The following is a 13,279-nucleotide window of genomic DNA, read 5'->3' on the forward strand; positions in this document are numbered from 1 at the left end:
TGGAGAAGACCCCTATGGGCCCCACAACCCGTCAGGGCGTGCCAGGGGCCTCTAGCGCGCCCTGTTGTCTTGTGGGCTCCACGGGCCTCCCCTCTGGTGCTTCCTTGGCTCCCAAGTTGTCTTCTAGTCCAAAAAATCTCCAAAAGTTTCGCTGCGTTTGGATTTTGTTTGGTATTGACTTTCTGCAAAGTAGAAAACAAGCAAACAACAACTGGCACTGGCCACCATGTCAATAGGTTAGTCCCAAAAAATGATATAAAGTTGCTATAAAATGATTGTAAAACATCCAAAAATGATAATATGACAACATGCAACAGTAAAAAATTATAGATACGTTGGAGACATATCAGCATCCCAAGCTTAATTCCTGCTTGTCCTCTAGTAGGTAAATGATAAAAACAAAGTTTTTGATGTGGAATGCTGCCTAACATGTTCATCACATACTCTTTTCTTTCGTAGCATGGACATTTAGACTTTTAGATGGTTCAAAGCAATAGTCTATATTTGACATGAAGACTTTAATACTCAAGCATATCAACAAACAACCATGTCTTTCAAAAATATAAACACTAAAGAAAGTTATCCCTAGGCCATCATGCTTAATCATTGATCCATTCACGAAACACACTTGAATATTAGCTACATCCAATGCACAAGTATGATCATAGTGCTCCCTGGTTGGTGCTTTATAAGAGAAGATGGAGACTCAAATAAAAATAAGAATTGCATAAAGTAAATAGATAGGCCTTTCGCAGAGGGAAGCAGAGATTTATAGAGGTGCCAGAGCTCAAAGCAAAAATTGAGAGATAATTTTTTTAGAGGCATGCTTTTCCTGTCAACGAAAATGATTGAGTAGTTCCTAATACTTTACATGCTATATATATCATAGGCGGTTCCCAAACATAAAATAAAGTTTATTCCTTTTTCCGCCATTCTTTCACAATCCATGGCTAGCCGTATCCATGGGTGCCTTCCATACCAATATTTTCCAAGGAATTTATTATTTTACAACATAAAAAATTTCTTTTTTATTTCGGGACTGGGCATCCCTATTACCGCCGTACTCTCGTGCAATGACAAGTGAATAAACACTCATCTTGAGAATAACACAACTAGCATGGAAAAATATTGGCCACCCCCTGCCGCTTCATGAGCGGTACGACACATAAAAAGGAAATTCATTTAAAAAATTAGAGTTCATACAAATTTACATAGAACGGCATAGAAATACCACATATAGGTAGGTATGGTAGACTCATATGGCCTAACTGGTTTAAGGATTTTGGATGCACTAGCAAATAGATTAAGAAGCAACCAACCAAGAAACAAAAATTCTCATATACGAGCATTAAGCATAACTAACACCGAACAATGCACCACAAGTAGGATGCAATTTCATTGCATAATTATTGACTTTTGTGCTTGCATAGGGAAACACAAACCTTAACACCAATATTCTTACTAAAGCATAATTACTCACCAAGATGACTCATATGTTACTATCATCATATCTCAAAACTATTACAAAGAATCAAGTTTATTTTTTCCAATGATCTTCATGAAAGTTTTTATTATATCCCTCTTGAATATCTATCACTTTGGGACTAATTTCAGAGATTGCATTTGCTTTTGATAAGCTCAAACAAATCTAAGTGAAGAACATGATCATAAAAATTTGCATCTCCCAAAATAATATAAGTGAAGCATGAGAGAATTTCTTCAAAAATTTACTAACTCTTAAATTAATCTAAGTGAAGCATGAGAGTATTTCCTCAAAAAAATTAAAGCACACCATGCTCAAAAAGATATAAGTGAAGCACTAGAGCAATTCCATAGCTCAAAAAATTTAAGTGAAGCACATAGAGCAATTCTAACAAACCATAGCATAATTATGGATCTCTCAAATAGGTGTGTCCAGCACGGATGAATGTTGAAAACTAAAAAGCAAAACAAGCAAAGACTCATACAATACAAGACGCTTAAAGCAAAACTCATGATATGTGACGAATAAAAATATAGCTCCAAGTAAAATTACTGACGGTTGTTAGAAGAAAGAGGGGATGCCTTCCGGGGCATCTTCAAGCTTAGTTGCTTGGTTCTCCTTAAATATTAACTTGGGGTTCCATGGGCATCCCCAGGCTTAGGCTCTATGATATTACCCAAAACTTGAAAACTTCAATCACACAAAACTTAACAAAACCTTCGTGAGATCCGTTAGTATAATAAAGTAAATCACCACTCTAAGTACTGTTGCAAACCCATTCATATTTTATCATTGCATTATACCTAATGTATTCTTTTTTACCCCCCAATACAATCCATAGAATCATCAAAAATAAGCACACAATGCAACAACAACAGAATCTATCAAAAACTTAATAGTTTGTAGTAATATGGACTTTGTCCACACTTGTGTAACTCCAAAAATTCTTAAAATTTAAGACAATGCTAGGCAATTTGTATATCATTCTTGTGTACAGAAATCAGGAATTACCGTGCTTATGTGATTTTTAATAATTTTGTTAATGGGTGCAAAAGTTTCTGTTTTTCAACAAGATCAAATCAACTATCACCCAACATGATCCCAAAGGCTTTACTTGGAACAAACACTAACTAAAACACAAAAACATAATCATAACAGTAGCATAATTGTGCAAACACTCAAAAACAGATTTTTTTTTGAATATTTTATTTTATTAGTTGGGTTGCCTCCCAACAAGCTCTTTCTTTATAGCCATTAAGATAGGCTTTGAGATTTCAATGATGCTCACATGAAAGATAAGAACTGAAATACGAGGAGAGCATCATGTAGCATGTGAAAATCACATTTAATTCTAACATACTTCCTATGCATAGGCATTTTATAGGAGAACAATTTATCAAGACAATAAAAACCTAGAATATGCAAGGAAGGAGAAAGAAACAATAACAATCTCAACATGAAGAGAGGTAATTTAGTAACATGAAAATTTCTACAACCATATTTTCCTCTCTCATAATAATTACATGTAGGAACATATTCAAATTCAACAATATAGCTATCACATAAAATTTTCTCTTCATTATCCTCATGCATAAAAGTTTTGTAATCTTTGAAGATAGTGGGATTAATATCAAGTAAATTCATGACCTCTCCAAACACACTTTTATCAAAAAAATTCACAAGATTGATAATTCTACAAAGTAGTGGGATCATTAATACCTAAGGTTGACACTCTTCCAAACCCACTTTCAATATTATTGCAAATATTATTATCAATATCATATTCATCATGAGGCTTAAATAAATTTTCAAGATCATAAGAAGCATCACCCCAATCATGATCATTACAAAGAGTAGTGGACATAGCAAAATTAGCATCCCCAAGCTTAGGGTTTTGCATATCATTAACATAATTGACATTAATAGAATTTATAATAACATCATTGCAATCGTGCGTTTCATTCAAGGAACTATCATGAACCACTTTATAAATTTCTTCTTCTAGCACTTCATCATAATTTCCAGATTCATGATTTTCAAGCAAGACTTCATAGATATAATCAAGTGCACTCAACTCACTAGCAATTGGTTCAACGTGATTGGATCTTTTGAAAAGACTAGCAAGTGGATGAGGATCCATATTAATATGTTTTTAGTAAGCGAAGATGCAAGCAAATGGAAGACACATGGCACACAAGCAAAGAGGCACATAAAAAGCAAAATATTTTTGTGTTTTTCTGAAAACGTTTTACAAGTGGGGGAGATGAAAACGAGAGGCAAATGGAAAATAAAGTAATTGCAAGGAGATGAGATTTGTGATTGGGAACCTTATAGATGTTGATGATGTCTCCCCGGCAACAACGCCAGTAATTCCTTTTGATGCGGCTTGAAACTGCATTGGTATTTCCCCAAAGATGAAGGGATGATGCAGTACAGCTACCGTAGGTATTTCCCTCAGATATGAAACCAAGGTTATGAATCTAGTAGGAGAACCAAGCAACACAATGTAAATGGTACCTGCACACAAAGAACAAATACTTGCAATCTGGCGCGTAAGAGGGGTTGTCAATCCCTCCACGGTAAAAAAGATAGATTAAATTATAATCCCTCTGTCCCAAAATAAGTGTCTCGACTTTGTACCAACTCTAGTACAAAGTTGTACTAAGCTTGAGACACTTAATTTGGGATGGAGGGAGTATGAGATTGGATAAATAGGTCTAGCAAGAACACAAAATAAAATAAGTAAAGAAAAAGTGTAACAAGGTATTTTTGGGTTTTTGAAAATATAGATCTGAAAACAATATGATAAAAGATAGACCTGGGGGCCGTAGATTTCACTAGTGGGTTCTCTCGAGAAAATAGCATACGATGGGTAAACAAATTACTGTTGGGCAATGATAGAAGATCAAATAATTATGACGATATCCAAGGCAATGATCATGTATATAGGCATCACGTTCAAGATTAGTAGACCGACTCCTGCCTGCTTCTACTACTATTACTTCACACATCGACCGCTATCCAGCATGCATCTAGTGTATTAAGTTCATAGAGAAACAGAGTAATGCAATAAGAACGATGAAATGATGTAGACAAGATCTAGTCATGTAGGAATAGGCCCCATCTTTTTATCCTTAATAGGAACGATACATACGTGCCTCGCTACTCCTTCTGTCACTGGGTGAGGACACCGCAAGATCGAACTCATCACAAAGCACCTCTTCCCATTAGAAGAAAAACGATCTAGTCGGCCTAACTAAACTGAAGATTCGGAGAAGAAATACGAGGCTATAAATAATCATGCATATAAGAGATCAAAGAAAACTCAAATAATATTCATGGATATAGAACTAATCATAAACTCGAACTTCATCGGATCCCAACAAACACACCGCAAAAAACCATTACATCAAATAGATCTCCAAGAACAATGAGGAGAACATTGTATTGAGAATCAGAAAGAGAGAAGAAGACATCTAGCTACTGCCTATGGACCAGTAGGTCTATGGTGAACTACTCACGCATCATCGAAGGAGCACCAATGACGATGATGAACCCCTCTATAATCGTGTTCCCCTCCGGCAGAGTTGCAGAATAGGGCTCTAGATTGGACTCGTGGTTCTGAAACTTGCGACGACTGAAATTGTGTTTCGTCGACTCACCTAGGGTTTCTGGAATATTTGGGTATTTATATAGCTGAGAGACGGTGGAGGAGACCCCCGTGGGCCCCACAACCCATCAGGGCGCCAGGGGCCTCTGGCGCGCCATGATGTCTTCTGTCTTGTGGGCCCCATGGGCCTTCCCTCTGGTGCTTCCTTGACTCCCAAATTGTCTTCTAGTCCAAAAAAAAATCTCCAAAAAGTTTCGCTGCGTTTGGACTCCGTTTGGTACTGAATTCTGCGAAGTAAAAACAAGCAAAAACAACTACTGGAACCGGACACTATGTCAATAGGTTAGTCCCCAGAAATGATATAAAGTTACTATAAAATGATTATAAAATATCCAAAAATAATAATATAACATCATGGAAGAATAAAAAAATTATAGATACGTTGGGGACATATCAATGATTATTTCAATTGTATGATTTCCAAAGGTTCTAGTAGTATAATCTTTTAATTTGATTGATATTTTTTTCTTCTAAAATTCGGCAGGCAAACCTACAAGGATGTCAATGGTACTTACAAAGCAAACTTGCTTATCCTGGTGCCACTGAACTGTTCCAAAGGAGAGATCAGCGGCGGAGGCAGGGGACCAGCCAGGGCCCCGACCCTCCCCAAGATCAGCTACCCCTTGTATTTTTAATACCAACAATACCGATTCCATTATATTTTCTATATTTATATATTGCCTCCTCCCTGTGAACATCAGTAATTAATGAATCATGCCTCCGCTATTGGAAGAGAGGGGTGCGGACAAGCAATGGCACGCTTGAAATTATACGCATCAAAAAGTATTTGTTACAGTGTGAAGCTTCGTCGAAGACATTGGCCTTGTAGAATGGATGTTTCGCTTTAAAATTGCAACGCTTGTTGTTTCTTAGATGTAGTACAGTCATGTGGAGTTTGGGAAATGAGTCCAATTTTTTTGTCTTGGTTAAAAGCTAGTCTGTTGGACCTAAAAGCTTGGATGTTTTCTTACCAGTTTTATGGAAATGAAAGTAAAGACGACTGGTTCCTAATCGAAAAGGAAATCCAACTTGCAAATTCTTAGGCTGTTAGCGAACAATTTTTTCTTGCACATCTAATCCACTCAACACGGCAAAGATAATCTCCATCCTTTGTAGTTGAAAGTTGAAACTCAATACTCCTACTGGAAAATTACATTATGAAAGTAAAGCGATGAAAGTATTTTGAACAAATCTATTTAACAATGATATTATTGCATGGATTGAGATTAGAGCATTGAGAACTTTGGGGAAGTGGTAGTAGTTGTTATAACCAGCCTTGTTATCACCATCAACGGTTCCATGGAGAGCAACTAGTTGGTGAGCGTTCCTTCGGGAGCCTCCCAACGATCATTTGGGGTGGGCTGAGAGCACGCCACTTGGCACGCTCTCAGCCGCTGCCACGTATCGTGTCCTGGACGCTCCTCCCGAATTTTATTTTTTTCTAAAAAAATACACATGCGTTTTTGACTTTTTAGACGGTTTTCCCTGGGTTTTTCGTTTTCCTATGGTCTTTCTAAGCTTTTGGACATTTTTTTTGAAAATATATATTTTTTGCGTGAAAAATGCACTTTTGCTTCCGCGAGAGACATGGTTTTGCTTTCGCAAGAGGCGCGACCGTACCTCTCGGAAAAAAAACATGTTTTCTCTTTTTTCTCCTTCTGCGAGAGGCACGGCCGTGCCTCTCGGAAACGAGAAAAAAATGTGTTTTCTCTTTTTCTTTCTTTTTTTCATGAGAAACACGGTTTTGCTTCTGCGAGAGGTATGGTTTTGCTTCCGCGAAAGGCATGCTGGGCCTCTCAGAAGCGAAAAAACACATTTTTTTTCTTTCGCGTGAGGCATGGTTTTGCTTCCGCGAGAGGCACGGCAGAGCCTCTCGGAAACAGCTTCCGGAAAGGGAAAAACGTGTTCCTAGTTTTTTCATCCGGTTTTTTTTCGTGAAAAAGTTCGTCAAAACCTATCATCATGAAATCTAGTTTTGAAGATCTCGATGTGAGAAATCCAATGATGAAAACGGTTCGAGATTTACATGCACAGTTTAAGAGATAAAATGTTTTGATAAACGGATCTATAAAAAAAAAAGGAAAAACTCGCAGGTTGTAAGTGGCACACATGCAGCGTACCACTTGTCACAACCTGAGGAGATGGTAGCGATCTTTGGAAGGAGTACTTGTTAATTAGTGCTTTCCCTGTTCCACAACATAGGTACATAGTCAGGCCTGTCGATGAGGGGACCAATGTAGCCGACCGCACAGGGCCCCATAATCATGGGGCCCTGATTGGAGATAAAAAACAAGAGGTGAACCGCCTGCGCACAGCCTGCTACAGCTAGAGCAATGAAGCTCCTATATGGCCCTTCAGCGCCAGAAAACTTAGGTGGCGCACACTAGAGATACCTATTGGGCCTCGGCCCACTATTCCTTCACTCGTTCTCCCGCTCGCCACTACTCCTTCTCACGTTCGCTATAAATTTTCTTTTGTTCGATTTTTTTCTGGTCCTTGCTTTCTCTTGCAACACTTAAAACAAGAAAAAGAATACAAACTAGAAAAAAATGGAAATAGTTCATTGATTTGAAAAAAAAGTTCATGACTTTAATTTTTTTATTTGAATTTAAAAAATAGTTCATTGATTCGTAAAAAGTTAATCGTTTTAGAAAATAAATTCATCCATTTTCAAAAAAGTCCAAGAATTTTATAAAAAGTTAGTTCATCGAATTTGAAGAAAGTTCAATAAATTTTAGAAAAACTTCATCAATTTTGAGCAAAGTTCATAGTTTTTGAAAAAAGTTCATTGAATTTGAAAAAATCATCATTTTTTAAAAATTTCATCATTTTTCAAAAAAGTTCATCAAATTTGGAAAAAGTTCATAACATTTGGAAAAAGTTCATAAAATTTGGAAAAATATTATAGGAATAGAAAAAACGAGCAAGAAAAAAAAAGAACCGGACGGAAAACTTCCCAGCGAACCGAGAGAAACCAGTTTAGAAGCTTCCCAAAACCGGGGCTTCCCACAAACAGGAGAAAATATAAAAAGGAAAACAGAATATGTTTACATCGGTTGAGTTGCCCTAGTGGTCAATGCGCTTGGATGAGAAACCGTCATCTCCGCGTACGGTTCTTTTTTTACCTTTCATCCAGAAAAAAAAGATAAATAGACCAGCCCAGCTAAAATTAATCGGCGCCTGCAGTGCCGAATAGGGTTTGCCGTCCTCCTCCATCCATGCACATGTGCCGCCTCGCAATCTCCCATGCTCCTGCGCGAAGAAGCCAAAAATAGCTGGTCCATTGAGACACCGCCGCCGCCGGCTGCTCTACCGCTGTCTAGTCCCGGAAAAGAATTCTATGAAACCAGATCTCACGGGTTAGTAGGTGAGACCCATCCTGATAAATGACACGTGGCATTCACAAATCACAAAGCATCTACTTCACCCCCACCTGAAATCAATCAGGGAGGAGGGAGGGAGATTAGATGCTTTGTGATTTGTGAATGCCACATGCCATCCATCAGGACGGGTCTTACCTGCAAACCGTAAGACCTGGTCTCATATAAATTTTTCCCATTGTTTCTGGCAGTGCTCCCCTTCCTCCGCATTGCCGCGGCGGCCGTGGTGCTGCTGCCGCCGGGCGCTGGCCCTACCTCAGTCACGCCCAAAACGGGCCGTGCGTCCAAATCTGAGAAACACCGGCACTGCTCGCCTCCTCGGCCACTGATCAATGGGTAATTTCTTTGACCGTGACAGGCAAACAACAATACAAGATGTGACATGATGTATGTGTTCATTTCCAGATTGATGATTTTTAACATTGAACTGATACTGAATCGGAAAAAACATGTACGTATGGATTAAATGAAAGATGATGCATATTTATATCAGTTTTATTTCTTGTTACAAAGAATAAATAAGATGCAGATATTTTTTCACTGGTGGCGTGCAACAACAGTCAAGGACATATGGGAGGAATATGGATCAAGCAAACTATTGACTTGGTATTCTTTTGTCTCCCTTATTATTATTTATATTTTTGTCATGTCTTATCTATTTTGTTTGATCATTAAGTATTGAGTTTAAGTTCTATATATATTGCGCAGTTGAGCAAATTTTTGCGTGCATTCGCATGAGGTGTTTCTTGGATAGCTATGAGACATTTTTTTAGATAGTCCTTCAGTATACACAAAATTAAAATTTTATTTGCATTTCGCCCCGGGTCCCCAAATTCTTGGAGACGGCCTTGTACATAATCAACATTATGACACTGGTTGTATGCAGTATCCACAATACATAATTCGAAGGGTGATAATTAAAGCCTCTATTTAGAAAAAAACATGAACAATATTGGAGTATGTTTCTTGGCCGCCTGCCATTTAACCGAGGCCATACTCTACACCTCCTTAGGAACATCTATTGGGTAGCGATAGATGCAATCTTGCCATGCCTTATCAGCGTTGTTTGCTGGCTGGATGCACTTCAACACCGCACTGTTACACTTGTATCCTGAGCCAAACCCAATCATCCAAACTCGGTCCCCCTTCTTCATTCGACCCTTGGCCTCACTGTAGGCCAGCTCATACCATACCGAGCTACTCGATGTGTTCCCAAACCTGTGAAGTGTCATCCTTGATGGCTCAACATGCTCATCTAGCAGACCGAGGCTACGCTGCACTGCATCAATCACCGCCCGTCCACCCGCATGGACGCACAAATGGTTGAAAGCTGTGCAGAAATCGGGCACATATGGCTTGGCGGTTCCATTTAGCACCTTCCCTGAGATGGATGAGAGAAAAATTGCAATCTTGACCGACAAAGGAAGAATAAGAGGTCCAACCGTGATGATGTGAGCCTTGAGAGCCTTGCCGGCGACGTCCACAAGGTTCTTGGATAAATTGAGACCAAGATTCCCCATGTCATCTTCCTCATGGAACACACATTGGTATGCGTTGTCTTGGTACCCGGTGCATGTCCGAATCACGTGCGCTAGCTGAAAACGAGCTTTGGTACCCGAGGTTGAGAGGAGCACCGCGGAGCCACCCATGCGGAACAACATGTTGAACACCTGCATTTCACGCTTCCTCCCAGTGTAGTAGGTCCTATTCATGATCTCCGTGGACACAACCAAGGCATGCGCGTCGGCGGAGGCGGTCTGCAAGAGGTCCTTCGCAAGACCCACCGCGATTAGCCCTGCGCTGCAGCCCATCCCAGAGAGTTGCACGTTGCAGATATCATCTCGAAGCTTGTATCTTCTCATGATCATGTCAGCGAGCGACGGAGTTGGGTTGAAGACGCTGCAGTTCACGACGAGTATGGAGATGGCATCAAGGTTGATAGATGTCTTCACGAGCAGGTCATCTATGGCCGTGAAGATGGACAGTTCCGCCTCTGCACGGGCTTCGCTTAAACAATAATAAGGTGGGATATAGTGGTGGGGAGGCGGGAGGCACGTCTCGTCACCAAGTCCTGACCGTTCAGAAATACGGCTCAAGAAGCGATGGTTGTCGTTGTCGTTGTCGTCTGACCGGCAGTGGTGAATGTTCTCAATCCATGCGGCCTTGCTGATGCGGTAGTTTGCATTAGGCTTGAAGCAGGCATAATCGACAAGGTATACAGTGCGCGAACGGTTCATGAGGTACAGGATGACCGCAGTGGTAGCGCACAGAAAAAGTAAGAAGAGGCGGATGTGTGCGGAAGTATCATGCCAAATGAGAAATAGAGTGTCTACTAGGAGGACCAGTTCCATGGCGGTGGTCGTGTGGTGGCTGAGGCGGCTATGAAAATTGTGAACGTCTTCACGGCGACCTGGTAGTGATACTTGGTAGATGAATCGAGCAAATTAAGAGAAAGTAGGGAGCTTATATTTCCTGTTTAGATTGCTGAGCACGTATTTATAAAGAAGCAAAGGATTGTGAAGAAGGGGGCGTGGATTACAGAGCGGCTAGCATAAATGCTCGCACTGTTTAACCACAAAGGCCATACCAGCAATATTTTTATTATTAGGGCCCATCGTTTGATTGAGATTTTCTTATGTCTCAATCCACATTATGAAAAGTACAACGTACACTTTATCACATAGTTGTACTTCCCCCAAAAAACGTGAAAGTCACACTGCACTTAGTGCACTACACTGAATTTGCATTTTTCAGAATTCGACTGATACTTACTTAAGAAAACACTGATCGGCTAAGAATTAGTAAACCCTTTATTTTTTGGTAAGTAGTTAACACAGGGTCCGCACACATGCATAGGCAACCTTTTTTTGCCACTTGGGTTAATCTTATTAGAAGAGCATATACAGTTAATATGTACGCTCAAAATTATGGGCGTGTTTGGATCCTTGCATAGTCTCGCGCTGCATCGCATGCATCTTCCTAGCTGTGCAAAAAAGAGTTGAGATGGATGTTTGGTTGTGTGCATACTCTGGGGCAGGCCAACGTGAGTTGTTTGCTAGGTTGTATGAGAAATATGCACATACTTCCCAGAAGCACGATGGCGACGGAATTCTTTCAGGTCAAGCAGACACCAACCAGTTATCCATCTGAACCTGCACCACCAGTGCCCCATGACGCTGCCGTCACCGCGGATGGCCCCTGCAAAACACACGCCGGCGGGCGGTGGAGCATGAATGCCCGGCGGCGGGGTCGTAGCGGACGATGGAGCTCGGACCGGTGGAGAAAGAGGGAGCTCAGATGGTGGGGTTGAGGCAGACGACATAGCTCGGACCGACCGCGCAAGAGGGAGCTCCCCCCGGCGGCGGCAGCGATTGGTTGCTGTGAATCGATCTGATTCGATGTGTGAGGAGAGGATAGAGAGATACGGGAGGCTAGTGGCACTCTCGAAGTAATTCCAGCAAACAACAAGGCCAGACGCACATAGCGTTTCGTTTTAAGTGGAGGCGTGTGAAAGATCGTGGATGTCGCCTAGAGGGGGGGGGGGTGAATAGGCGCTTTAAAATAATTACAGTTAGGCTTGAACAAATGCGGAATAAAGCTAGCGGTTAATTTGTCAAACACCAAATCTACAACAACTAGGCTCACCTATGTGCACCAACAACTTATGCTAAGCAAGATAAAAAACTAAGTGATAGCAAGATATATGACAAGAAACAATATGGCTATCATAAAGTAAAGTGCATAAGTAAATGGCTCGGGTAAGAGATAACCGAGGCATGCAGAGACGACGATGTATCCTGAAGTTCACACCCTTGCGGATGCTAATCTCCGTTTGGAGCGGTGTGGAGGCACAATCCTCCCCAAGAAGCCACTAGGGCCATTGTAATCTCCTCACGCCCTCGCACAATGCAAGATGCCGTGGTTCCACTAAAGGACCCTTGAGGGCGGTCACCGAACCCGTACACTTTGGCAACCCTTGGGGGCGGTCACCGAACCCGTACACTTTGGCAACCCTTGGGGGCGGTCACTGGTACCCGTCAAATTGCTCGGGGTGATTTCCACAACCTAATTGGAGACCCCGACGCTTGCCCAAAGCTTTACACCACAATGATTGAGCTCCGAACAACACCAACCGTCTAGGGCGCCAAGTCACCCAAGAGGAACAAGCTCTAGGGTGCCCAAACACCCAAGAGTAATAAGCTTCTCAAACTTCACTTCCACGTATCACCGTGGAGAACTCAAACCGATGCATCAAATGCAATGGCAAGGGCACATGGAGTGCCCAAGTCCTCTCCCAAATCCCACCAAAGCAACCAATGCTAGGGAGGAAAATGAGATGAAGAACGAAAGAAGAACACGAAGAACTCCAAAATCTAGATCCAAAGGTTCCCCTCACTTAGAGGAGAAATTGATTGGTGGAAACGTGGATCTAGATCTCCTCTCTCTTTTCCCTCAAGAACTAGAAAGAATCATTGGAGGGATTGAGAGTTAGCAAGCTCGAAGACGGTCAACAATGGGGGGAGAACACGAGCTCAAGAGATAAGGTTCATTGGGGAAGAAGACCCCCTTTTATAGGTGGGAAAAAATCCAACCATTATGCTCACAGCCCGCATAGAGCGGTACTACCGCTCGACCTCACGGTACTACCGCTAGGGGTAGCGGTACTACGTCAAAGGGTAGCGGTACTACTGCTTGCGAGCGGTACTAAAAAAATACATCCGCGCATACCACCGCTGGACTTGTGAC

At 41.2% G+C, this 13,279-nt stretch overlaps 1 protein-coding gene across 1 annotated transcript; it reads right to left on the minus strand.

Annotated features, from left to right (window-relative positions):
- Positions 1–9,320: 9,320 nt before the first annotated feature.
- On the minus strand, positions 9,321–10,954 carry LOC119341001 (3-ketoacyl-CoA synthase 5-like). Its single transcript, XM_037612902.1, has one exon. The coding sequence runs from the start codon at positions 10,882–10,884 to the stop codon at positions 9,532–9,534; it is 1,353 nt and encodes a 450-aa protein (XP_037468799.1). The 5' UTR covers positions 10,885–10,954; the 3' UTR covers positions 9,321–9,531.
- Positions 10,955–13,279: the final 2,325 nt, after the last annotated feature.

The sequence above is a fragment of the Triticum dicoccoides genome, chromosome 7B (assembly GCF_002162155.2).
Source record: "Triticum dicoccoides isolate Atlit2015 ecotype Zavitan chromosome 7B, WEW_v2.0, whole genome shotgun sequence".
In the NCBI taxonomy this organism is placed as follows: Eukaryota; Viridiplantae; Streptophyta; class Magnoliopsida; order Poales; family Poaceae; genus Triticum; species Triticum dicoccoides.

Bases quoted from the DNA above. Each gene is read 5' to 3' on its own strand.
- LOC119341001 (XM_037612902.1), bottom strand. From the start codon at position 10,884: ATGGAACTGGTCCTCCTAGTAGACACTCTATTTCTCATTTGGCATGAT.